The sequence below is a fragment of the Epinephelus lanceolatus genome, chromosome 7 (assembly GCF_041903045.1).
Source record: "Epinephelus lanceolatus isolate andai-2023 chromosome 7, ASM4190304v1, whole genome shotgun sequence".
NCBI classification, from domain to species: Eukaryota; Metazoa; Chordata; class Actinopteri; order Perciformes; family Serranidae; genus Epinephelus; species Epinephelus lanceolatus.
This window is the reverse complement of record NC_135740.1, coordinates 15,299,379-15,326,167: the sequence shown is the minus strand read 5'-3', so window position 1 is coordinate 15,326,167 and position 26,789 is coordinate 15,299,379. Positions and strand designations below refer to the sequence as shown.

The following is a 26,789-nucleotide window of genomic DNA, read 5'->3' as shown; positions in this document are numbered from 1 at the left end:
ACCACCTGCTGCTCCTGCTGCTCCTGCTGAACCCAGGCACCGAGGCCGAAGAGGCTGTGATCCGGCTGTCCTTAGGGATATTTTTATTATCATCGTTCAACATGTAGAAAGAATGTGTAAACTACTGAGTCGATTTACATAGATAATTCACAATCATGAACCTAATCTGGATCTTAAACCTGCTAATTGCCAACTAATGTCACTAAATGTGTTATATTTTTAATATTTTGTCATGTTTAGATTACATGTTTCAAAGGCATCTGTGTATTGTGTGCGTAACAGAGCGCAATATGAATTAAAACTGTAATTTCCAATAGTGACAAGCAATATTTATGTGCCTTACTAAATTTACACAAGCACTACAAGTGGTCAGGAGCAGGAGTAGATTTTGTTAGTAGCTACGAAAAGATCGGAGCTACTAAAATATTGATGAATGCGGACATGCACGTAAATGTCCGTCTGCGAACAGTTTACACACAAATTCCTTCTGCTCACGTTTCATGAATGAGACCCTGTGTATCTGCACACACTGTGATGCCATACAGCTGGTTCAATAATCTGCAAAGTTTTCCTTTACATTCATTGTCTTCGGTTGCGAACAGTAGTGATGTGGTGGTTCACTTTTACACTGTGATCTGAAGCCTATAGTATAGTTTTTTATAACTATCTTTATTTAACTATCTATGTTTAACCTGTTTTTGCTGCTGAGTGAGTTTGACATTCTGGATATATCCTTCAAGCCACTTTATAGATCACTCTTCTCTCTGGAATCACTATTTCATTTTTCCAAAAAATATTATAACATTTCTTCAAGGACTGCAGGTAGTTACAGTGTGGGCTCCATGCTGACTGTGACAGCCTGTTGGACCATCACAAAGGGGTGAGGCTCAGCGAAAGGTCAATAGGGTGGCAGGTGGCCCCCAAATTATTTTCTAATTCACAGTGTAAATAAACTGATAAACACTGGTAACTGTTTTTTTTTTTGTAGTTTTAATGTAAATAAGGAGACAGAGTGCATTAAAAAGCATGAAAATAGGGCTTTTTTATTGAGAAATGCCAGCGGAGGAGCTCCCAGAGAACCCAACAGAGGTCCAGGCTATGTCCTGAATGCCCTCAAATCCTTAAAACGCCCCTGCGTACACCTTACCTGTTTGGGGCTGCTACAACTGGCCCCTGGCCTCCTGTCATATTGCAAAAGTGGCCCCTGGGTAAACCAAGTTGACTATCCCTGACTTAGACGATTCCTTCCTTGTGGTGTTGCTATTTTGACTTAAGTAATCTGATCTGGAAACTTATTTCACCACCGACTACAGCCTTGATATATCGTATTGACTAATAAGTAAAGCCAAACTTAGGCCTACTGTCCCTTTACATTTTTTCCTTTTACTCCGTTCCTCCCAAAGAAACTATAACCTTTCCTTGATTCCTTACACACTTCAGAGTGTCACACATTTACTGAATGTTACATTTAATATTAATGTGGAGTGAGGCTATTTGTATTGCGGTGTAACAGATGAGTTAAGGGGAAGTGGATACTTTGGTTTATAATTACAGCCTGTGTGTGGCACAGGGCTCGTGCTGTCACTCATCACACGTAGCACATTGCGGGCGCGTGCTCGTGTGCGCGCTCACACCGGCTATTGTGTTTTTATCAACAAGGAGACCATCGTGGCCTTACGGGTATCTGAGCCGGCCAGCTAAACGACAAGGGACCATGGCGGACGAACAAGAAATAATGTGCAAATTAGAAAATATCTTGGAGATACGGTGAGACTTGGACCCAGAATGAAACGTTTTGTAGTCAGATATTGGGCACGCACTGAGAAACGTTATCTTAGCTAACATTATCCGGCCAAGGAGAAGCCCCCTTGGCTCCGCTTTTGTTACTGAGCTAGCTAATATTAGCCTGTCTGCGAACCTGTCTATAATAGGTTTGTGCTGTTCTAGTTTTAGCCTGTTTCCGTCGGGGTTTGGAAACATTCACCACAGCCTGGACGATACATAGGTTCACAGAAACTGTAACGTTAGTCCAGGTGCATCTTCGTATCATACATACATCAACATTCCAGATGTGTAACGTTAACGTTAACGTTATCAACAAAATGCCAGCTGTGCGGTGCTAATTATTTCTGTGGGTAAGCTAGCTACTTAGCTAGCAGGCTTATCGGTCTGTCATTATCTCAGTGAACACCGATGGCAGAACGGTGTTTGTTTGCCCTCATGTCTTCTTTGCAGCCACACTTAGTAACTGCGTAACAGATGTGCATAATATCTTAATTACTGCATTTAATACATTAATTCATGGCTGTAGTGATTGGCCATTCGGCTTAAAATCAGTGCAGAACATCTGTGAAGTTATTCATTATTTTACACAAACTCAAAGCACTGGATGACAGATGGAAAATAATGTCTGGTGTTTGAGATCTTGTTGTATTTGTGGGGAAATCTCTTTCCATTTGTTGCATCTGTGAGGGGAATAACCTGACAGTTGGTGTCTTTTGTCTGCGCCACTGTTCACAGGAACAAGACTGTCCAGATGCAGAAGATCAAGTCGCGTCTTAAGATTGAGTTTGAGGCCCTGGAGTCTGAGGAGAAGCACCTGAAAGAGTACAAACAAGAGATGGATCTGCTTCTACAAGAGAAAATGGCACATGTGGAGGAGCTGCGGCTCATACATGCAGATATCAATGTGGTGAGTGAGTCCTGCGGTCAGAGTTAAGCACTGTCTGTAGAGGAAATGATCGTGAAATCACAGCTCAGCTTTCAGATGAGTACACTTTAGCAACAGCACTGAGGATAACAATGTTAGGCCAACAATGCAAAATACAACTGTAGTGAATCCATTATGAAGTGACTGTATTATTTTCACAACAAAATATGCACCATGATGTCCAGGTACAACAATGACTAGCTTACACTGAGCGTATTACATTTATGTACAGTACAGGCCAAAAGTTTGGACACACCTTCTCATTCAATGCGTTTTCTTTATTTTCATGATTATTTACATTGTAGATTCTCACTGAAGGCATCAAAACTATGAATGAACACATGTGGAGTTATGTACTTAACAAAAAAAGGTGAAATAACTGAAAACATGTTTTATATTCTAGTTTCTTCAAAATAGCCACCCTTTGCTCTGATTACTGCTTTGCACACTCTTGGCATTCTCTCGATGAGCTTCAAGAGGTAGTCACCTGAAATGGTTTCCACTTCACAGGTGTGCCTTATCAGGGTTAATTAGTGGAATTTCTTGCTTTATCAATGGGGTTGGGACCATCAGTTGTGTTGTGCAGAAGTCAGGTTAATACACAGCCGACAGCCCTATTGGACAACTGTTAAAATTCATATTATGGCAAGAACCAATCAGCTAACTAAAGAAAAACGAGTGGCCATCATTACTTTAAGAAATGAAGGTCAGTCAGTCCGGAAAATTGCAAAAACTTTAAATGTGTCCCCAAGTGGAGTCGCAAAAACCATCACCGCTACAACGAAACTGGCACACATGAGGACCGACCCAGGAAAGGAAGACCAAGAGTCACCTCTGCTTCTGAGGATAAGTTCATCCGAGTCACCAGCCTCAGAAATCGCAAGTTAACAGCAGCTCAGATCAGAGACCAGATGAATGCCACACAGAGTTCTAGCAGCAGACCCATCTCTAGAACAACTGTTAAGAGGAGACTGCGCGAATCAGGCCTTCATGGTCAAATAGCTGCTAGGAAACCACTGCTAAGGAGAGGCAACAAGCAGAAGAGATTTGTTTGGGCCAAGAAACACAAGGAATGGACATTAGACCAGTGGAAATCTGTGCTTTGGTGTGATGAGTCCAAATTTGAGATCTTTGGTTCCAACCGCCGTGTCTTTGTGAGACGCAGAAAAGGTGAACGGATGGATTCCACATGCCTGGTTCCCACTGTGAAGCATGGAGGAGGAGGTGTGATGGTGTGGGGGTGTTTTGCTGGTGACACTGTTGGGGATTTATTCAAAATTGAAGGCACACTGAACCAGCATGGCTACCACAGCATCCTGCAGCGACATGCCATCCCATCCGGTTTGCGTTTAGTTGGACCATCATTTATTTTTCAACAGGACAATGACCCCAAACACACCTCCAGGCTGTGTAAGGGCTATTTGACCAAGAAGGAGAGTGATGGAGTGCTGCGGCAGATGACCTGGCCTCCACAGTCACCGGACCTGAACCCAATCGAGATGGTTTGGGGTGAGCTGGACCGCAGAGTGAAGGCAAAGGAGCCAACAAGTGCTAAACACCTCTGGGAACTCCTTCAAGACTGTTGGAAAACCATTTCAGGTGACTACCTCTTGAAGCTCATCGAGAGAATGCCAAGAGTGTGCAAAGCAGTAATCAGAGCAAAGGGTGGCTATTTTGAAGAAACTAGAATATAAAACATGTTTTCAGTTATTTCACCTTTTTTTGTTAAGTACATAACTCCACATGTGTTCATTCATAGTTTTGATGCCTTCAGTGAGAATCTACAATGTAAATAGTCATGAAAATAAAGAAAACGCATTGAATGAGAAGGTGTGTCCAAACTTTTGGCCTGTACTGTATTTCTAATACACAATCCTGTACTTTTAGATGGAGAGCACCATCAAGCAGTCAGAGAATGACCTGAACAAGCTGCTGGAAACAACTCGTCGCCTGCATGATGAGTACAAACCTCTGAAGGAGCACGTCGATGCCCTCAGGATGACTTTAGGTCTTCACAGACTCCCTAACCTGAACGAAGAAGAGGAAAAGCTCTCCCTGGAGTCAGTATACACACAAACAGATACACACACACACAAAAAAAGCATGCAATATACACTGAAATTCAGATGTTGCTTGACATAGTTTAATGTGCGTTGTCTTGATATTGTGGCCCAAAGGCTTGCAGAGACATAGTGAGTATATTGGTTAATTTTATTAATTATTAGGTCAGAGGTGGGACCAAATCATTATTTTGTAAATCACATGTAAGTCTTTGCACTCAAATTCCAAGTCCTAAACTTTAAGTTTGGAGTCATAAACAAGTTATAATGTACTCTTTTCCATAACTAATGCCATTTTAACAACAAAATAATATATTAAATGTACAAAAATCATAAATGCTTTTAAAAATGTAATGTAACGTAACGTTAATTCTTCGTGGTTCTCACCTGCAACTTCACTGGATGCTGTTGGATTGGTTCAAACAAAGTGGATCTGGGGAATTAAGTGTCCACTTGCTGTGAATGAATAGCATCAAAAGTCAGTATATGAAGGGAAATTAAATGATTGGTGGCACACTTTTTAGATAACATTCTTTTAACTCTTTGGGCTTTGGGGGAGGTATGTATTTTCAAGTCAAAAAGCTCGAGTCAAAGTGAAGTCATGGGTTGTTGGTGTTAAAGTCCAAGTGTCATATCTTTTTTGATTTTGTCTAAAGTCATCAAAGTTGTGACTCCAATCTGACTCCAAGTCATGTTACTCAAGTTCACACCTCTGCCATAAGAACATATAAATGTAGCATAAACAAGAAGAGAAAAAGAAAAAAGAAAAATGGACTCGAGCCTTGTAGTACACCACATGTAATCAGTGGGTTTCAGAAAATAAACTCATTCACAGAGTGTTGTAATATCCACCAAGTCAAAGAGTTCCTCTCCAGTGCCATCTTTTAAATACTGACCTATTGCTTCAGTCTATTAATAAGGTTGCTTTGGTCCACAGTGTCATATGCGGCATCAGGCTGCAACAGCACTCATCCAGATACAATTTATGGGCCTGATGACCGCATCTGTCACAGCATCACTATGCACGAGCCATTCAGTGATAACAGAACCCAAACTGGAAATTTGTCTTGATATTTCTTATTATAATTATTGTTTAAGTCTTAGAGTAATGAAAGGTAGTTATGCAACGGACGCATATAAAAATCATGTAGACAATTTTTTTTTTTTTGCACACAAGCAGCCTTTGAATATTTAGACACAACAGAGAGCAATCTGGTTGGTACATAATTTAAAAAGTCTGAGGGGAATTCCATTGATGTCCACAAAGCCAGAAAATAGTTTCACATTTGAAATAAATCAGTTCACAGAGTGAGATCAGGCTAATGTAACTCGATATATTATGATAAGGACAGGATGATAAGGACAGCTGTCTGTAATGAAAGTAGGACGGAAAATCCTAGACCAGATGTCCTTAGCTTTATCTGAGAAGGTTAGCAATATTTGGCTGTCAAAACCATAGATGAAAAGGACTCTAGAGGGAAAATGAATTATATGGAAATGTCAACAAATTTTGACTCCTGTTTTCCTGGACAACAGTATCTATGGTTTATGGTCAGTGATGTCCACCAAAGCAATAACAATCCTCTGTCAAAGTCCAAGATATTTTTATGTTGGTAATTGGAGAGGAATATTTCAGCATTCAGCAGATTGACCAGAGCAGTGCAGCAATGTGCAACAGTAAATAATCACAAACAGGGTTATGAATTAATTAATACTTATACTGACAATTCTGTTGGGTGTTTACAAATTGTACAGATCATGGCAGTGTCCCCAAATGTCTTTAAATGTAGCTGTTAAGATGACAGTCAGTTGTAGTAGTCTGCCAGTAGTTTTGCAACAGATGTTCAGGTCAGATTTCTCAGACGTCAAGGACGAATAGCAGTTCCCTGCCCTTTTCATCACCATGGTGTCATACGGTTTTTGTTATGATGAAAAGTGCAGCTTATTCTTGAAACAGTGTGGGGTGGGGGAAATTTCCTACACTGCATTACAGAAAATATTCTTTGAGTGGGAGATTATCTTCTGGTCCTCAGTTTTCGGAAGAACCCGATAATATATCTGTTTTTAATATTTAGTCATTTATCTGTATGGAGTGTTGAGCAGGCTTTCATACAGAGCTGAGCAACATATCAGTGTTATATTGATATCATCATATAGGACTAGATATTGCCTTCTTATCCCGATTTTGGATATTGTTATATCTTAAGTGTTGTCGTTTCCTGATTTTAAAGGCGGCATTACAGTAAAGTGATGTAATTTCTGAACTTATCCGACTGTTTTAGCTGATCTATTATTAACCTTTACCCACTTAGTCATTATGTCACCTTTACTGATTAATATTTATCAAAAATCTAATTGTGTAAATATTTTGCGAAAGCACCAATAGTCAACTCTATAATATCAGTGCAATTATTAATATCAAAGTATTTGGTCAAAAATATCGACATATTTGATTTTCTCCATATCGACCTGTCCTACTTTCATAGCCATAATGTATATTATTGACAAGAAGATCTTTGGATTATCTCAAGTTAGTGGGACATTAATTTTTAAATGCCACTTTTTGATGCTTTGAACAAAAACAAAATTCCATTCACTTTTATCGTATTTTGGGGGCAACACAAGTCTCAGCAGATATCCATAAACTTTGGTACATTAAATCAACATGTACACACATGACTCTTGGTGGTTGGCCTTAAAAACTCTGCATTGAATTTAATTCAAAAATGCCAGTGTTCATCAAACAACACTCGAGGGCGAATTCACAAAAAAGGATTTTGTGAATTGAACCCACAGAGGACTGTTGTATCGTCAAACTGTGCCAAATATCCTTTTTTTTATGATATAGATTATTCATTCATATCCTGTTGGGGGTTCGCAGAGGTGCTGGAGCCTATCCCAGCTGACATTGGGAGAGAGACAGGGTACATCCTTGACAGGTCGCCAGACTATCACAAGGCTAACATAAAAAGACAGACAACCATTCACACTCACATTCACACCTATGGGCAATTTAGAGTCACCAAAAAACCTGCATGTCTTTGGACTGTGGGAGGAAACCGGAGTACCTGTAGAAAACCCACGCTGACATAGGGAGAACATGCAAACTCCGCACAGAAGGGCTACCCCACCCTGGAACTCTCTTGCTGTGAGGTGACAATGCTAACCACTGCACCACTTTGCTGCCATATAATATGAATTATGAATGAATGAATGAATTTATTTTATTTCGAACATAAAAAAATAAAATTTAAAGACAGAAAACAGAATACAAACAAAAAAGAACTGTCCGAAAAGGAGCAGGTAGAAGTAAAACTTATATGACCCTACCCCTTTCTTACTTATCTATTAATAAATTAAACAGCTTCATAAAACAATTTACAACCAAATATAAACATACAAACAACTATCCCCAATTTATTTACAACCCAAATTAAATATATACACATTCATCAAATTATTTACAACCCTAATATCCACCCAGTGTTATTATTATAACAGATACAAATTAAAATTCAGGTAGCCTACTTGAATAATGTAATCAATTACTTTTTCAGTCCACTAGGTACACTTTGCTGCTGCAAAAAAAGAAGTGGGATGAACAGACTAAAAAACTTGATTGTGATAATACCGCATCATGAAGCCACTAGTGATTCCCACCCCTCCTTTCCAGTAATCCTGGCAGCAGTGATTGTGGCCAGGTGAAGGCACAGTCATGCCAGGTGTGCCCCTGCAATTCCTCGGTTTTTATTTATTTATAGCATTGTTCTGCCAACTGTGTTCTTGACGCAAAGGTAACATTCATTCTTTGCCACATAGATAACTGCAGTCACTTGCAAACCTTTATAGGGGATGTTTGCACCGTAATATCAGTTGCACAATATCTTTCGGGGGAATGGACCTTGAGACGGGACACATAGCATTGCAAGTGATATGCAAATCATGGTGCTGTCAGCGGCCGCAGTCTATTCTTTTTGAATTTTTACTTTTTAGGTGTTTGAGTCTCTGTAGCTTGCATTGTGTAGAGGACGTTCAAATAATTTCAGGCTTGAAGAGAAGTATCTGATGGGTGTTTGCTTGATGGACAGGTCTGTTAGCCTATTCAGAAATTGAGTTTCACATAATTTCCCCTCCATTTGTCTAGTTTCTGTCTTCACAAACTTGATAAATATATCCATTTTGAAGCCTCTGAGTGTCCCTGTTATCCACAACATTGCAGGCACATCAGGGAGGACTGACAGATAACAAACTGCAGTCTAACACCCATCGACAATGTATGATATTACTGTAAGAGTGGACAGTTTGCTGTGGAGCAAATCTGAAATGTTAACGTGGCCAAGGATCATGTTTTCAAGTGTTCTTTGGAACAGTTGTAGAAAATGCTGCTATGGTACAGACCAAAATATTGTCTGTAATGATTCGGCCAGATGTTGATTTGGTCCCTTACTCGCAGGTACAGCTGTCAAGATGTGACATTCCATCTCACTTGACAGTAAAAAGGGAAATTCAAAGTAATTGAAATTGTAGTTTAGGTTGGTAAGGATATTTTAAATAGAAATGTTTTACACAAATGAAGAGCTTAAGTTCTGAGGAAGTGTGCTGGACCAGCGCTGCGTCGCACGCTGACAGCACTGTTGGCAGGCTGGCTTCTCAGTTTGGCCGTGTTCTGTGTAGAAGCTGAGATGATGAGTTCATTTGGCCAGGTGGTAGTCGTCTCTCTTTTCCTTCTTGGTGGCGTGCTCCTAGATTTTCCCAGCGTTTACTTAGAAAGTTATCGCTGTTGTTCTTAGGTGGGGGTTTTTTTTTTCTTAGAGAACTCTTCACTAAGGAAGATTTCCGATGACATCTGAAGAGATGCTATAACGATCACTTTTACACCTCGCTGCCAGAAAAATCATTCTAGCACTAATAGCACCTAATGTAGATGTTTTAGATGGTGTGATCTTGTGAGAACTTCTGAGAATATTAAGTTACATTTCACATGCCTAAGGGGTCAGTAAGAGCAAAATCATCCCACTTTAATATTAACTTTTCTGAAAACAAGAACAGCAAAGAATTTGTATCAAACAAACTTGTGTTAACTGAGACATACTGACGTGTTTGTGTAAAGTGTTGCTTGGAAATATGCTTAAATAGGGCTTTGGTGGATCGTGGTTACAGGACATATAATCTTTTAAATTTGTTCTGTGAATCTTCTGCTCTATCACAAACCTATTTTGAGAGAAACCAGAGAGCTTAAAGAAATGGGATATCACTTTTTTCTTTTTTTGAAAATGGGACAGTCAGGCCTAAAGTCCAAGGCCAAATTTCTTTCCCAGCCCTCCACACTCACGGACACGCTCACATGCGTGCAGACAAACACTCTCACACTGACTGTACTTTTGCTCAGAGTTGTACATATAAAGGAGACGTGTGAGATTGACTATAATGTTCTCCAATTTTAGTCGCCCTTTGTATTTGGTTTTGTCACTCGGCGTCTCTTGATACACAGCGAAGATGGGATAATCTCAACTGTGATATGATTCATACGCTCTAAATAAGAATCACAGCTAGCCAGGTTTCTCTCTTTCTTTGCTTTGAACAGTTACTTTGAGAAGCAGAAAGCCGAGTGGCAGAAGGAGCCACATGAGCCCGCCATCCCAGAATCTCTTGCTGCCGCTGCAGCAGCAGCACAGCAGCTTCAGGTGTCCAGGAAGCAAGATGCACGCCAGACGGCCACCTTCAGACAGCAACCTCCACCTATGAAGGTAATGCTCATACTAAAGTAGCTGCAACCAGGATCTGAAGAAAGGTCTTGCTTTTGGTGGATGGTCTGACCTAATTATACAGCAGCCATTTTATTTTAAGGCCTAAGTTACAGATATTTAGCTTGCACTTTGTAGTGTGACTGTTTCTAAGATGTAATCAGCTCCTAGTTGTCTCATATATGGAGAAAATGGTAAAAAAAAAAAAAAAACATAAGACACCATCCTAAAGATGATTTAAGAAAACTATAAGCTTAGTCGGATCGGATACACCCACGTACACCCAGATACCGCCTGACAACATTGCTTGTCTCTACAAGGCAGCAAGGAGGACATAATACGAAGCGATTGCTCTAAATTTCTCCCCCTCTCTCCAGGCTTGCCTGTCCTGCCACCAGCAGATTCATCGTAATGCTCCCATCTGCCCATTGTGCAAGGCCAAGAGCCGCTCTCGCAACCCAAAGAAGCCCAAGAGGAAGCCTGATGAGTAGATCACACTCTACCTTCAGCTTCAGTAGCATTTAAGGGACCTGGTCCGACACACTGATCGGCCACGTACATCACACTATGTGACTGAAATAACAGATCTGTGCAGCAGGACAATTTCCACAAACAGTCCCCACTTTAACAAATTGTCTTAGTACCTTTTTTCATAAACTGTCGACTGAAATTTGACGGAGGATCCGGTGATGTCATTCTGTTGTTTGTTTTTATCAGTGCTTTGGATGTGTTTATATGTAACCGTATGACTTCTATAGTAGGTTTACTAGCATCTAAACATGTAACTGCAATAATGCGAAAAGGAAATTGATAAGATGTCCAAATAATTTTGTTATGTTTTTTTGCCTTTGATGTTGTACTGTACTTTCTAATTTTGTTTCAATGCATGCATGCTTCCATGGCTGTCTGTAGTGTATTTCTGTGCCAATATAAAAATCAGATAGGTTTAATTGAAGTTAAACACAATGTTGTTTTAATGTTTACAGTGTTCAAGTGACCACACATGGGAGAAAAAAAGGCCAGACTCATTTGCTCTGAATAGTGTTGTGTGTTTAACTTTAATACAGTGATGAGAAAATAAATGGCTCTTTTGTACTAACCTTGTTAGCACATCCTTTTCTACACCCAAAACAAAAGCTAGACATTTGTGTTATCAGGCAATGTGAACATAAACACAGCTGTAGCCGAGCAGGACAACCGAGGACGCCACCATCAGCATATGGATTAGTGTTTATCGGGCAAATGGGTGGGTTTAGTCTGTGTGTCAAAATAAAGAGATAGGAACATGTTTGACTCCTCCACAACATTATCCCTGTCATTGTATTAATACTGCGCCCATCCTGCCTGCAGCTATCTGTCTGAAAAAGGACAGCGAGGTCTTGCTAAATGAGTTCCTGTAGCGTTTTTGTCAGGGTAACCCCTCCTTTCATCTGTTGCCAGGGTAACTCCACGTTCCTTAGGTGTTGCTAAGGCAACCCCAGGTTGCTGTGACCCGCACATCTCCACCAAGTAGTTCCTCCCAAATCCAGTGAGGGGCATCGGAGGGCTTTGAGAGATGTTGCACCAACTCCCACTGCCTCCACACTCCTGTAACACACAGATTAATATTTCACTCCTGTGAATAATTAATGTGATCAGCCGTATTGACGCAAATATTAGTTGGCAGCTGGAAACACAAGAGCTTGTAAGAGTTTGACAGTGTCACTTACTCCATAGCTCAAATGTGTGTTTAGTCTGCCCTTCAGTGTTTGGGACTGCAGTTGTGTCTCCTTCCTCTTGATAAAACTTGTCAAGGCCAGAGAAGCCTGTTCCTGCACACACTCAGAGCAGACAGCGGGATCATGGAGCTCCACCTCTGCAGCCTGCCACACAACATGCACACATTAACTGCAGAAACTGTGCAGGGTTTTCTATCGTGATTACAGCCCCCACGGTAGAAATGAGTCACACAAGAGCGTCATCTGACCCGCCTCATGTCCTCCTTTAAAGTTTTCAGCCTCAGCATTGAGATGAGTTGAGGGGGGACGGGCTGGACTCCGGGACCTTGACATATGAGACTGGGGGAGGTTTGGTCTCTCTGTGGTGTTGTGCAGTCTGGGAGAGGGAGGCTACATTCTCTGGGATGTCTAAACTCGTCCCCGGTTACAAGTTGTCTCTCACAGCCGCTCCTCTGTCTCCTCCTGTCCTCCTCTGAGGACTGGAGTTGCTGCTGTTTGTCTTGGACACGATGTATCATTCTTCTACAGTAGCTCCTTAGGGCTTCTTCCTCTTCCTCCGCCATGTTTATACAAAGCACAGCACAGTTTGGATCAGTTTTAAAGGGGTATCGTAACTTACTTAGTGACGTCACCTGCAAATTAAACAGCGGTCCAGTTTTTAATGGCTAAATGAGTCCCAGGGCCGAAACCAAGAGTTTCGCAACACCAGACAACTGGGAGTGAAATATGAAACGAGTTAACGAGATACAGAGGTCAATGGGAACATTGCTTTCCCCGTCATCAAACTGTGTTTATACGTCCTCTTCTTTTAGTGTTTACTCCAGCTGCGCTTCCTGCCATCAGTGAACTACTACCGCCATCTGGTGGTCGACAGGTGCACTGCAAGGGGAAGCACATGGACGTGTTTTGATTTATTCCAATTCATTGGTTTATGTATTTTTTTAAGGTTATAATTTTTTTTCAGTTTCACCCCATGTACACCAGAGGATGTCCAGCAAAATGTATCAGGACAGTAACCACGATTAAAAATACAAAAACAATGTGTAATACCAAATATAAAATGTGCAGTACAAAGATAATAAAAAACAAAATGTGCAATACTTAGACAACAAAAACATATGTACTATTCCCTTTGAACCATCTTTTTCTCTAGAAAAGGGAGGTTCAAATAAAACTATGATAATTGCAATCGTATTTTTAATATTATCATTTAGAGGGAAGGTATAAAATGTCCATTCTTCCATTTTACATCCACGTACTCACCTTTTTGGCACAATATCATATATAGCAACATCAGTGCATTGCTTCCAAGTGATGTATTTCATATTCAGTGCTGTTTTGTGTCAGAATATATCCAGAAATAGACATTAAAACAAGATTTTAGATTTAGAATTTTTTAGATTTCTGATTTTGAAAATGTAAAAGATGTTAATTTCCAGCATTTAATCTTTAATAATTGTTGCAGTTTAGATGTTAAGTGCATTTACAATGCAATGCATAAATAAGTAAATAGCATTGTTGTTGTACAGTTGGTTAATAGTCTTATTTTCAGGATTCCTGAAGTTTGCATCAAAAGTAAATCTAAGTTACCCACATTTGTTTGTTCCATGTCTGTGTGCTCAAATAAATAAATAAATAAATAAAGTTTACTCATGTATTCCTACAATGCCAGGAATCTGGACTCTTGTGCCATCTGCTGAAAGAATGTGGTGTGTCACAGCCTCCCTTCTAAACATGGGACAGTCTGAAGACATGGGAGGGTTTGGCAAAGGAACAGCTGACTGGCTGCTCCTTTAAAGCCTCTGACAGTCACGCAGCTGACACACTGAAATGGCTGCCTCGGTGTGAATCGGGGAAGCAGGGTGATAGCGGGGCACATGCAGGCAAACTAACGGCCTTTCTCAGTGATAATTTGCCTTTATACAGTGGGGAAACCCAACAGTGCAGTTGCAGCCTATTTGACAAGCTGAAATAAAAAAAAATTGTGGTGAATTAGGCTTCTCCGTGTACGGCGACACAGAGACACAGACATCTCCATTTCATTTTTGTTTGTATTCAGGACACACTCACCAATCACAGACTGAGTGTCACACTCATATCACCTTTCTAATTATAAACCTGAGCCTTGACTCTCCAAGAATGGAAGTTTAGCCAGGCCCATCTGTGGCCTAAAATTAGCCCCCACCCCCCAGAAAGGAGCTCTGGCCCCCAGTACACACACACACAACACACACACACACACTATGCTGCACTTTTCACATTTCACAGTTCCTTTGGAAGCATCACAAACTCCTTGAGGACATTTCTGCCCTTCTCTCTTCCACGTGACTTATTATGGACTTTTAAAACTTCTGATATCTTGGAAATAACCTCAGTGAGCAACTCGTAGAGGTGAGTGTCTTGCTGCAGTAAGTTCCAGTTCATTGCTGTTGACATAAAACATGTAACTTTGTTTCTGCTGAGCAAACTCTGTGGGCATGTACAAGAGAAGCATTCATTTTTGTGTCTACAGGTAAAAAATACATACATGTATGGCTCTGAAGCAGTGCACATTATATCTACGTAGGTGGTGTTAATGTGATTTGTCTTACATACAGTAATTGTGTGTTGTAAACAAACTCCATAGTCTTACTGTACTGTCATGTTGAGAAATGCCAGTCTTTAATTTTCATGAAGGAATTTGTTCTGTTGAAATAAAAATCACGCCTAACAAAATATGACAAGAGTATGTCTGCTGTGTGTGTGTGTGTTTGGGTGCATTACCATCTCTCTCTGCCATTGCAGATGGAAGGGCTCTGACTTGCACCAGCCTGGGGTTACATTATGGTTCTGGGCCAAGCTGTCAACATGAGTTTGATGGACATTTCGAAGATTTTTTCCATGCTGCAGCCAAAGGAGGAGGATGAGGACAACGAACAGTGTCAGGCCCTGAACAACGCCGTGAGCAGTGACAACGTGACTCTGCTCTCTGAGCTCCTGTCTCAGGAGAGCTACAGGAGGTCTATCAATGCTCGAAGCGGGTGGGGGGTCCCAGTAACCCCCTTGCGCACTGCTGCTGCTCTGGGACACCTGAGGTGCTTGGAGTTGTTGTTGGAGCATGGTGCAGAGGTGAGATACAGAGAGAGCTTTTTGTTGTAGAGTTTTCAGATGAGGATGGTGAGATGGGTGTTTGAGAGCTGTGCCTGTTGGTGGGTGTAATGGACATAAGTATTCTTTTTAATAACCCAAATTATATACTGCACTCAGCCATCAAACATTTCGTTTAAAAACCCAGAAAGGTTCTTGGACTCTTCCTGCAGGTCTTTTTCATCTATTAAAAATGAAGAGTGAGAAAAGATTTTCACTTCATTCTACAGCACTGAAGCTGTACTAATCAATGTTTTAAATGAACAATGGATCCAATGGCGAAGTGTAATATGAAAGAAGTCACTGGTAGTGACATGCCCTCATAAGATTATTACCCAACTTTGCAGTTCACCTCAGGTCTACAGAATATTTTAGTGCCTTTAGGTTTTTGTTTTAGTTTTTCATAATTAATGTTGTTACCAAAAGAAGCAGGCAGCTATTTTTGGCAAAAAAACCCTCTGATAATCCCACTTCACACTACCTGACCAGTAATAAACAGCAGATGGGCAGTGACAACATATAGCAACCCAGTCGCCAGAATAAATGCTGGCATTATACATTTCTCCAAACCATGAATATGATAAAATGTGTTGATAGTGCTGTGGTTAACACTCTGTTATGTGTAGGCAAAAAACCCTTGGTTAAGGTTAGGAAAAAAACCCTATTTTGGCTTAAAGTGATTTTTTTTTTTTCATGTTGTTTTATTTTTGCCACAAACACAGTTAGACATGCCCCGCATTGCATTAAAAAAAATGCCCGGCTTTGTTGCAACAAACATGGCTGAAAATGTCCCAACACTACATTAAAAAATACCCAGTTTTGTCGTCACAAACACAGCTGGAAGCATCCCGACATTGTGCTGTAAAATACCCAGGTCTGTCAAGACAAACACAGTTTAAAACATCCTTACATTGTGTTAAAAAATTCCAGGTTTTGTTGCAACAAACACGGCTGGAAATGTCCTGACACTGGATTAAAAAACATCCAGTTTTGTTGCAACAAACAGGCTGGAAATGTCCCAACATTGCGTTAAAAAATCCCCGGTTTTGTTACAACAAACAGGCTGAAAATGTCCTGACTCTGGGGTTAAAAAACATCCAGTTTTGTTGTAACAAACACAACTGGAAATGTCCTGACATTGGGTTAAAAAACATCCAGTTTTGTTGTAACAAACACAGCTGGAAATGTCCTGACATTGCATTAAAAAACATCCAGTTTTGTGGTAACAAACACGACTGGAAATGTCCCAACATTGCGTTAAAAAATCCCCGGTTTTGTTGCAACAAACAGGCTGAAAATGTCCCGACATTGGGTTAAAAAACATCCAGTTTTGTTGTAACAAACACAGCTGGAAATGTCCTGACATTACATTAAAAAATATCTAGTTTTGTTGCAGCAAACAGGCTTGAAATGTCCCAACATTAGATAAAAAAATACCCAGTTTTGTTAAAACAAACATGGCTGGAAATGTGCTGACATTGGGTTAAAAAATACCCAGTTCTGTAACCACAAACACAACTGGAAATGTCCCGATATTGCGTTAAAAAAATACCCGGTTTTGTCGCAACAAACACAGCTAGAACTGTCCTGACATTGGGTTAAAAACTACCCAGTTTTGTGGGCACAAACACAGCAGGAAATGTCACTGGTCTCAAACAGTGGTCTGCTGCATGGCAGCTGTCTTGCGTAGGTCTCCTCCTAATGAGAAACTCAGCTCATATACATGTAATTTGAACTATGTCTTAGTAGAAATGTTGATCTGATACTGTGAAATGTACAAATGTAACATATCTTTTGTTTACAGAGATGTGCAATCCCAGCATTTTGTTCTGTTGACTGGGCTGCAATTAGTTAGGGAAACAGCGGATCATTCAGCCGTTACAAAGCCGGATATTTCCCTCAGGAGTGTGTAAAGATTGAAACTGAGCTAACAGGAGAGTGAACATTGGACTTAAAGTCATTGGTTAAATAAATAAATTCTCATTTTGCTTAGTGTCATGTGGATTTTTAAATAGGGAACTCTTTGCTAACTTGAGAGGTGACAGTTTGTCTATGTTGTGTTCACAGCCAAACAAAATCAATTAAAGCATCTTTTATGATACAGAGTGCACATTAACGAATAGAAATGACAGTTTGTCAGGAATGTTTCCAACGTGTTTGTGTGTTGCTGTTTAAATCCAGATTGACAGCTTGGATGTGAAGGCCCAGACGCCTCTGTTCACAGCTGTTAGCGGGAAACATCTGGACTGCGTGGTTGCTCTGCTGAAGGCCGGTGCTGATCCTAACGGCAGCCAGTACAACAACTGCTCCCCGGTGCTGACTGCAGCCCGGGAGGGGGATGTAGATGTGCTGCGAGAGCTGTTGCGCTTCGGAGCCGAGGTGGACGTCAGGCCCAAAGTCCCAGAGTGGGCCTCCAATGCCACAGCCTGCAGAGGGCCCCTCTATATCTCAGCTGTTTACGGACACTTGGACTGCTTCAAACTGCTCCTTCTCCATGGGGCCAACCCCAACTACAATTGCACAGACGAGAAGATGCTGGCCAGGATAAAGCAACCAAAGACAGTCCTGGAGGTGTGTCTGCGTTATGGCTGTGGGGTGGAGTACATCCAGCTTCTCATAGACTTTGGGGCGGACGTGTATCTGCCTACACTGATCATTGACAAGACTACAAAGCAGAATGAGGCTCTGGTTCTGCTGCTCAAAGAGAGAGGTGAGACACTGATTATAGTTTAATCCAGTAAGCATTGACGAGATGTGTCAAAATGTTAACCCGCATTTATTTGTCTGTGTCTGCTCCAGTTTGCCCCAAAACACTGATGTCGCAGACTCGGCTGGTAATTCGAAGATACCTCTCCTTTGCCGATAAAGCGCCTGCCATTGATAGTTTGGGTGTTCCTCTGATCCTGAGGAACTACCTGAAGCACAACACCTCTGAACTCATATGATGCTCATCTTAGCATCAGAATATATGGCCAGTGACTTTTTTTTTTTTTTTACCTCATTGCTTTACACTCATGACTGGAATATTAATCTCTGGCTTTTTCCAAAAGTAGGGCAACATAACGAACACTCACACGAGGATCACTGTGCTGTCCCACTGCTATAAAGTCTTGTTTTTATTATTTATACATTAAGATTGAAGTTTGTGACTACGAATAGATGTATTTATTAAATAGCTTAAAGGGAAAGTTCACCCTAAAATCAAAAAATACAGATTTTTCCACTTATCTGTGGTGCTATTTATCAATCTACATTGTTTTGTGTTGGATATATTGGCCAGAGATATGCCATCTACCTCCACAATATTGGAGAGAAGGCAGACATCTCTATGGCCAATACTATCAACACCCAGCAACTCACACCAAAACAATCAGGACTGAAAAAAAGCACTACAGGTAAGAGAAAAAATATGTAGTTTTGATTTTGGGGTGAACTGTCCCTTTATGTTTAAAAGCCTATTTCAGGTTGTATTGAAGCTTCTTTGTCACACACAGGACTCATGAAGGGCTCCATGTTGGAAACTCTGTCATGTCCTTGAGAAGTGTAACACCATGACTGACCACTAGAGACCACAGTAACACTGTTTATTGCTCTTGTCCAAATTTGATGCCTCTCATTTGTAGTTTTGAACATATGTTAATGCCTCTTTGCAGCACCCTTAGTTCTGTCCTTCTCACAGGTAACATTACATAACCACACACAGTCTCACTTTATTCATTTAGACATCAGGACATAACTGGAGAGACACACACAAACACACACGGAGACAGTGTCTGCAACGCACCAGGGTGCCTTAGATCTTGCCTGAAAAACATTCTTGCATCTGTGGACTTCAAAACATTAGGAAGCGGAGTGATCAGCCTACACTTCAGCACGGCCAACTGGGAAAAATATATTTGCATAAGTCTCATTACTTATTGATTACAGCATAGTTATTTCCAGGCTACAATTTGTGGTTGCAAGTTTGTTGAATTTCTTCTTTTGTGACTTGTAAACACCGGCCCGATGACGTTATTATCCTGTCTTTTTACTTCCTTAAAGCTCTCTTAAGTAATGCTTCCAGAAGTTAATGTGTCAGCAATTGGGAATGAGAGGCCTACAAACAGGAAATGATGTCAAAAAACAGGAAACCTGGCACAATGCTCCCAGTCACACATCGATGCCTGGACACGCAGTTCTGTAGAGGTTTTATTTTCAACAAAAGTACAGCTATATCAGATATGGATTTATTTTTTACAGCGAAGTACAACATATTCCCAGTGCTTCTGATTACATCAAAACATATAATGTACATACAGTTGACATCTCCACTCTCCCATTCACAGTTTCTGGATTGAATAGGCATTATTTTTCAGGTTTTTCATTTCTACAACAAATAATCAAACTCAAAAAGGCCAGCAAGAAAACAAAATGACAAATGTTTGCATATGGTGACGAAGGATATGGATACTGTAAGTAAAATTGTTCTGTGATAGGCAAAAATCCAGACCTCAAACTAGATGGTAATATACAATGGATAGATTCCAAAAGTGGGATGTTAGTCTTCTGTTCACCTTGTTGTCATTGAACACCACATCAATATATGGCTCATTGAAGACTCTGTTGTACCCTGACTATTCTGAAACAACACAGGACTGCAGAACCAACTGCTGAGGAGTTCCTACTGAAGATGCTGCTATGCTAAATGTGAGTGAACGCTGTTAGCGGCTCATGTACACCCTGGAATAAAAAGGAATTACACAAATCTGAGCAACCTCTGATGCATCCAATTGACAGTCTGCTAAGTTGGCTGTCTTGGTTTGACGACTGGAAAGAGAGAGAGAAATAAAATCTTCCACACAGAAGGCTGTCCTCTCAGCTCTCAGTACAAGGTCAGAATGATAATTATATAAGAAAAATAAAACCAATATATACACCCTTTTAACAATGTGGCCAAAATGGTAACTATTTAATACTGCATTCAATAAATACAAGTGAGGAATTAATTTGTACTGTCAAGTCATTGTATTTCAAAGAATCAATTCTTAAGTAGAAACAAGAGCATGATATGAATTGCAATGAAGTGCTGTGTGTGTGTGTCTTCAGGATTATGTTTATTTTTAGCTCATCCCGAGAGGTTTCTCATTTATTCAGCTCTTCTGCTCGACTACAAATCTATACACAAACACCCATGATCAGTGCTAACTCCTATTTGGTTCACTGTTGTCATAGAAAAATCATACCCGTTTTGCCTCAGCGGTTAATGGCGTTCAAAATAATAATAATAACAATAACCAGCAGTTTGGACCATGACAGTGCAGACTGGAGTTTAAAAAACAAAGTAAGGATTTAAAATAAGTTTATAGTGCCCAATATATCTGGGCAAAGAGAGCATTAGTGCCTTTCATTTCACCTATCAACAGTTCAGTCTTTGATTCAGAGTGAGGGAAGCTGCTCCCCTCTGCTTGGTAATAAATAAAAACAGAAGCTACAACCTGTAATGTGCAGTGAGCAGGAGACAGGTGGACAGAGAAAAGAACTCCCTTTAGTGAGATGGTACGGGCTCACAAATGAATGGTTCCGCGGTGTGGAAAAAAAAAAAAGAAAAGAAAATCCCATTGGAAGTTAAATGAAACTAAACAATCTGTTAAGATTTGTCTAAGGTCTCATGCAAAATATTGGATGCCACGAGCATGCATTTTACCTGGTACTGAGGTCTACCGCACGCTAGAACTGGAACAACATTCGTCTCCAACGCAAAATACCAATATCCAAATATATGATCTGTTCTTTTTACATTATTTACAGTGTGTAGCTGATAAAGGTAAAATAGATGATTCTTCTTTTGATTCATAACTCACTGTTAATAATATACTTTGAAAAGTGCAACCTAACTTGACTAATGAAAATGTGTTTCCTACTATATATTCAAATGAAACCCATCTTTCAGCATGTTAAATAGATAACAATAAAGGAACTCTATGTGGTTTCTAAACGTCTGAAATTAGATTTAACTTCTTTTTGTGCAATAAAATTACCGCTATGTACGTGTGATATAATATCATAAGGTGTGTTTCAGTCAGACAGCACAGTATCTACTCATATGGAAAAGGCCCTGACCTCTAAGTTTCTGTCCGAGTGGGTCTCATGCACTGGGGAACGAGGAATTCCCAGTGTGTGTGAGAGAAAGAGAGAGAGAGAGAGTGAGAGATGCAAGTCCCACACTGAAGGGAAAATACATGACTAATTCAAATCTGCCTGTGAAACTGAATAGATAATCACTAGTGGAATGCTGGAAGGCACTGTTAGATAGCATCTCTCTTCTCCGCAGCAGAACGGGCCAGCAAGTGCGCGTGGTTGTGTCTGTGTGTGTGCCTGCGTGCTTGTGTCTGTATGTTGGTGGTGGCGTGGAGCAGGGGAATGCAGGGTTGAGGGAGTGGGGGTGGGCGTAGCATGGGACCTGAGGTTATCATGGCCTGGGAACCATATCTTTTTGCTGTGCCAGACCTGGGAATTATCTTCCAAAACAATCTCACTGGGAGCCATCTCTACAGACACCAGCAGCCAACTCACCCATTTCTCAACTTTCTTTACTGAAACAAAACATAAATTACACAACATACAAAGCAAGTCTAAGGTCTTTTTTTTCTCCAATAGGTTATAAGGCCTATAAGAAGGCAAACAAATGACATAGAACGATATATAACTCTTTCATATCACGTTGTAGTGAATAGTGAAGATATATAATGATATATCACATTGCACAAAGTTGTCATACTGTATATGTACTGTCCATCAGGTGATATAAGTCAACACAAAATGTACTTCTGAGGTCAAAATATGATCACAAACCATGGACATGTGTCACTTACATTCCAACTGTAAAAAAGAATATACCTTCATGATGTGTGTAAAGCAGTAGATCTTCTCTAACACCTCTGTTGAAGTAGCATATGGCAGGATCTCGCCCACAGCAGCTTCGGGGACATTGTTGATTAAACAAATCAATCTGATCAGGCCCACAGTCCTCTGTAAATCACTTAAACTGTGCCGAGCTAACTGCCAGAACATGGATCAGATCTGGGAAAACAACGGGAGAGGAGTGCCAAGATTTGAAGCTGCAGTCTTAAGAGATGCATGAATCTGTCAGAGGACACCTGCATGCTACAGATTAAATTCACCTTTTTGCCTCCCTATGGTGTTGGCTCACACTTCTGCAGTGTACTCTCTTTCAGTGCTGACTCACAACCGACTGCTATGGTTGTCCTGTTCATTTTTAATTTCTGCCATCTTTTTGACCGTTTCCCCTTGTGCTGGTTAAGGGATCTTTCTAATTTCTCACACTGTGGCATGTTTGCATCAAAATGCACTCCTCAAACTGAAAATGTGCTGTGCTTTTTTTTTCCTTTTTTTTTCACAATGTGAGCAATGCAAAATAATTAAGTCAACTGAGGGAGTTTTTTTTCTTCTTTGACAGCTGACGTGAAAAAAGAGATATTATTTTAGACCTTGGCCAAATGTTTCAACTTCACTTTTTAGCTCTCAGCGGATCTCCGAAGGTAGGCTGTTCTCTTTCCAAACACCCAGTGAGCTGCCAGCACAGTGCTACAGGGGTGGTCTCTGGGGAGAGTGGGGGAGGGGCTCTGACACAAGGCAGGTGGACCGCGGCCTGCCTATCTCCTGCTCCCAGCTGTTTCATCTGAGCGGCGAACTCTCTCGTCAAACGCAACCCACAGCCCTTCGGCGTGATCGGTTATGAATACCCTGTCAAAAGTGGTTGGTGAAAGGATGTAAATATTCTATTGATGTTCCGACTACTGATTTGTTCCCTGACCCATCGTATCATGACCAATGGCAGGTTTCCAAAAGAATGAAGCTCTTCCTCTGAGAGCCGCTGACTCACAGAGGCTGAGCAGGTGGGTAGAGCGATAGAGAGGACAAGAGAGGGATGCGGAGAGTGAGGGAAACACTGCGAACGTCAGATGTGGTGAAGAGAGGGCTACTATATGTGAACAGCTAGAGAGAGGAACACTTGAGCGCTGAGAGTGAGGAAGGAGATCCAGACATCAGTAGAGCAGAGATGGGCCTGGCTGGTCTGTGATCAGCGGCAGAATGGATCTAACTCAGAGGTGACGCCGACGGTCGAGCTTCATGGGTCCTTCAGACGCCACACCCAGTGGCTGAGGCCTGTCATTATTATCTCACATTCAGAAGAATGCAACACGCAATCTCACATAGCAGCACAGCAAGATCTCAGCTTTTTTTTCTCTCCAACACAATCATACAACTAGGAATGCCCTGGCTTGGCCTTGTGTTTCTCTCCAGGTGATGGATTAAAAATGAAATAATATAACAATCTAAATAACTCCAGGACATTCAGATGGCGTGATGATGCAGAATCCGAGGGAAAGAGTTCATGATGGTTGACTCAGCTGGAGAGGCGTGATAACTAAGAACGTTACTAACATATATGAATTGTAAAGTTTTATTTTTTTTTCTCAATTTTTTTTTTTAAATCCAAGTCTTCAGTCCTCTTGCTGCTTCCAATCTATATTAACAATGGTCCTTAATTTCAAAAGTCTCATGTGTATGTTTTTTCGTATTTTTCTTCATCATGGGGACATGATCATCCAGTGTTTAGTGCTTCTAAGAAAAATAGCTGGTCCTTCAGAAGAGTCTGTGTATCTCTATTTCTTAAATGGAGCTAATCTACTAAAATTCTGCCAGAAAGGAGCCTGGCCTCTTTTGGATTGACTGAATTCAAAAACCTCTCCTTGTGCCATGTCCTCCGTTACCTCATACTGCCCCGCACTGAGGGGGTCCTGGGGGGGCGGGTATGAGGGGGGCGTGCACCTGTTTACACCTAGGAAGGCAGGTGCAAAAAGAGCAAGAAGGGAGAGAGGGGTGGGGACAAGGAGGCAGTGCAGGGCACAAAGCGAGAGAAAAAGAAGGGAGGTGGATAGCAAACAGGAAACATTGTCAGTAATGTATCTCAGACACACACAACAACACAACACCGAGTCATGCTTCCAAAGAAAACAGGCACATAGACATACAAAATGAGCCTTCAGTGCTAACATTCCTGCATATTAAACCTGAGATATGATACAACATGATCATATGATGACAGCTGAATTAGGAGGAAAGTGGAATTCAGCTATAGCGATGACACAAGGGAGACTGAAGATGCTATTCAATCAAACTCTGTAGCAGGCAAACAAGAGAACCAACAGATTACATCGGATACAATGATGAAACCAGGCATTGGGACAAGGGACATTGTTCTTCCATGTTTGTTGACAGCGTGTTTGTTTGAATAGCAACCTCGACACTTGAGAACACAAGAGTGGCGAAAATAGAGCCAACAGAAAGCTGTTAATATGCACTTAACTACAGTCTACAATGTCATTGAGCTACAGTCTACAAGCATCACAACTATGCTAGTGCAATTAAAATTAGATACAATCAATATTTGGAGATGAAATATTCAAAAGTTGCCATGGCATCTTGGAAGAAGAAAATGAAAAGATGAGGAACAGTGTCTTTTGTTGGGGGGGGATATTTTGCCAAACACTGTTTTAGCAGTTAGAAGGGTTTGATCTATTTGTGTTAGAGGAACCTGTTTATCTTGGATAGTCAAGATAATGCTTGTAAACGGATTGGACTGTGACTGCATGCTCCAATGCCAACGTTAATCACAACACCTCCCAATGCTGCTTAGCAGTTGCCATGGCATCTTATTGTGCTAGCTCTAAGGAGAACTCTAATGCATATACCTTTATCATTTTCAAACCATGTCCATACAACATGGCCCTCTTTCTCAAGATGAAATCTATAAATGAATCTGAAATTCAAAAGAGTACTTCACCTTGTGCCAGCCATGTACACATACAGCACTTAGAAACACACAACATATACTTCTGACAGACATCTACAGGGATCCTATTGTCAGAGAGAACATTCCAGCAGTGGTCATTGGTTAATTAATACCTTAATGGATGGTTACATGCTTATTGTGAAACTGGCAATAGCAAGAACATCAGTAATGGTAAATGTACAAACATCTAGCCTAGCACTAAAATGGCTAAATCTTAAAGGATGATACCAACCGTTTCGGACATGTGGGTCCTCTGTCTGATGGTCTGTCAGGAACGAGCACCTTGATGAACTTGTTTGACATGTTTTTCTGTTACCGAGATAGGTGGAAGCTGTCGGAGATAACAGTATTCTGATACTTCTGGATTTAAAACATAACTTATTAAATTAAAAAATTAGTCAAAGTAACATGATTACCCTGATGGTGTAATGTTCCACTGTGCTGGATTACACAATGTAAAGTAAAGGCTACTTGTTCTACAATTTAGATGCTGTTATTAATGGAGCTCTACACAATATTCAGAACGTGTCTATAATTTAGAGGTTGTCTGCAGACGGCTCTCAACATTGAGGTGGCTGAGCCAGTGGCTAGCTGCTAATGGTGCAAACAGCACAAACAACTAGCTAACAAAGGCAACAAGTGCTGAAAGAGCTAACTGTGCTAAGTGGGTACACTTTTGCGCTATAAACTATATGAAATAACAGATGTAGCCACTGTGGCGTCACCTGTTGGTTTGTGGACTCCTGTTTTGTCACCATCTTGCACTATTAAAGTCAGAACTGACCATATTTGAACAAGAGGTGGAGCTGAAGAGAAGCAAGGGGTTGATCAGATTCATAAGCCCCATTTCCACCAAACACTATGGTACCTTTGGAATCAAAGATAACCCTTCAGACATGGTACCTAGACCCTAGGTCTGCTTAGCATTTCCAACGCAAACAGTTGTGTGAGTGGCGTTGTTGTCATTCACTGCTCCGTCCAGCACTCACTGTATTTCCTGATCACCAGTGACACAGAGGGAAGTCTGCACCTCGTTTATTGTCCACAGAATGAGGCTGCACGCCAACATTTTCAGAACAAAATAGAACAGGCTGCAGTGAGAGTCTCTCGGGTTTGTGCATTTAGTCCTTCTCAGGCAAGCTCATGGGTTTGTTGCTGCCGGAGCCCACAGGAACTACACTGCACGATGCTTTCTTTTTTCTCCGAGTGAGGATTGGGATATAGGCAGTTCACATAATACATATTTTTAAACGCTTAAAGATCCACTCATTACTAAAAGTGGTATGTCATCAAAGAGAGACAATAAAAACTAAATTAACGGTCAAAGATGTAATATTGAAATTAAAGGTGTGTTGATGGATTCACGTCATCAACTTACACACTGAGTAACATAACAAGTAAATGTTCCACCTTAAAAGTTGCCGGCAGTTGGCCCAGTGAATGAAGTTATTTTTTCTCAGACTACAGCTGCTGCCTCTTGCAAACGATGACAACTTGTCATCCAAAGTGGCCATGCCCTTAATTATGCATAATTTTAAGCCTAAATAAAATGTAAATGGGTGACTTACATAAAAA

General features: G+C 40.8%; 4 protein-coding genes across 18 annotated transcripts in view; 2 read left to right on the top strand and 2 right to left on the bottom strand.

Moving 5' to 3' along the window:
* The first annotated feature begins 1,612 nt into the window (after positions 1 to 1,612).
* Positions 1,613 to 11,614, top strand: zc4h2 (zinc finger, C4H2 domain containing). The gene is made up of 5 exons (XM_033633056.2): positions 1,613 to 1,767; positions 2,521 to 2,692; positions 4,598 to 4,770; positions 10,355 to 10,517; positions 10,892 to 11,614. The coding sequence occupies exons 1-5, from the start codon at positions 1,715 to 1,717 to the stop codon at positions 11,003 to 11,005; spliced, it is 675 nt and encodes a 224-aa protein (XP_033488947.1). The 5' UTR covers positions 1,613 to 1,714; the 3' UTR covers positions 11,006 to 11,614.
* Positions 11,554 to 13,156, bottom strand: LOC117260925 (uncharacterized). The gene is made up of 3 exons (XM_033633055.2): positions 12,481 to 13,156; positions 12,224 to 12,376; positions 11,554 to 12,101 (listed from the first exon to the last, which is right to left on the bottom strand). Exons 1-3 carry the CDS (start codon positions 12,793 to 12,795, stop codon positions 11,865 to 11,867), a joined length of 705 nt encoding a protein of 234 aa, XP_033488946.1. The 5' UTR covers positions 12,796 to 13,156; the 3' UTR covers positions 11,554 to 11,864.
* Positions 13,157 to 14,374: 1,218 nt separating this feature from the next.
* Positions 14,375 to 25,048, top strand: asb12a (ankyrin repeat and SOCS box-containing 12a). The gene is made up of 4 exons (XM_033633054.2): positions 14,375 to 14,623; positions 15,017 to 15,340; positions 17,540 to 18,068; positions 18,158 to 25,048. Exons 2-4 carry the CDS (start codon positions 15,056 to 15,058, stop codon positions 18,301 to 18,303), a joined length of 960 nt encoding a protein of 319 aa, XP_033488945.1. The 5' UTR covers positions 14,375 to 14,623; positions 15,017 to 15,055; the 3' UTR covers positions 18,304 to 25,048.
* arhgef9a (Cdc42 guanine nucleotide exchange factor (GEF) 9a) overlaps positions 19,534 to 26,789 on the bottom strand; it is a 49,170-nt gene continuing 41,914 nt past the window's right edge. For all 15 annotated transcript variants that reach the window (XM_033633046.2, XM_078169221.1, XM_033633047.2 and 12 more), the window contains one exon: positions 19,534 to 24,200. In XM_033633046.2, coding sequence (XP_033488937.2) covers positions 24,025 to 24,200 — 176 coding nt within the window. In that variant the 3' untranslated portion in view covers positions 19,534 to 24,024. The remainder of the gene's footprint in view (positions 24,201 to 26,789) is intronic.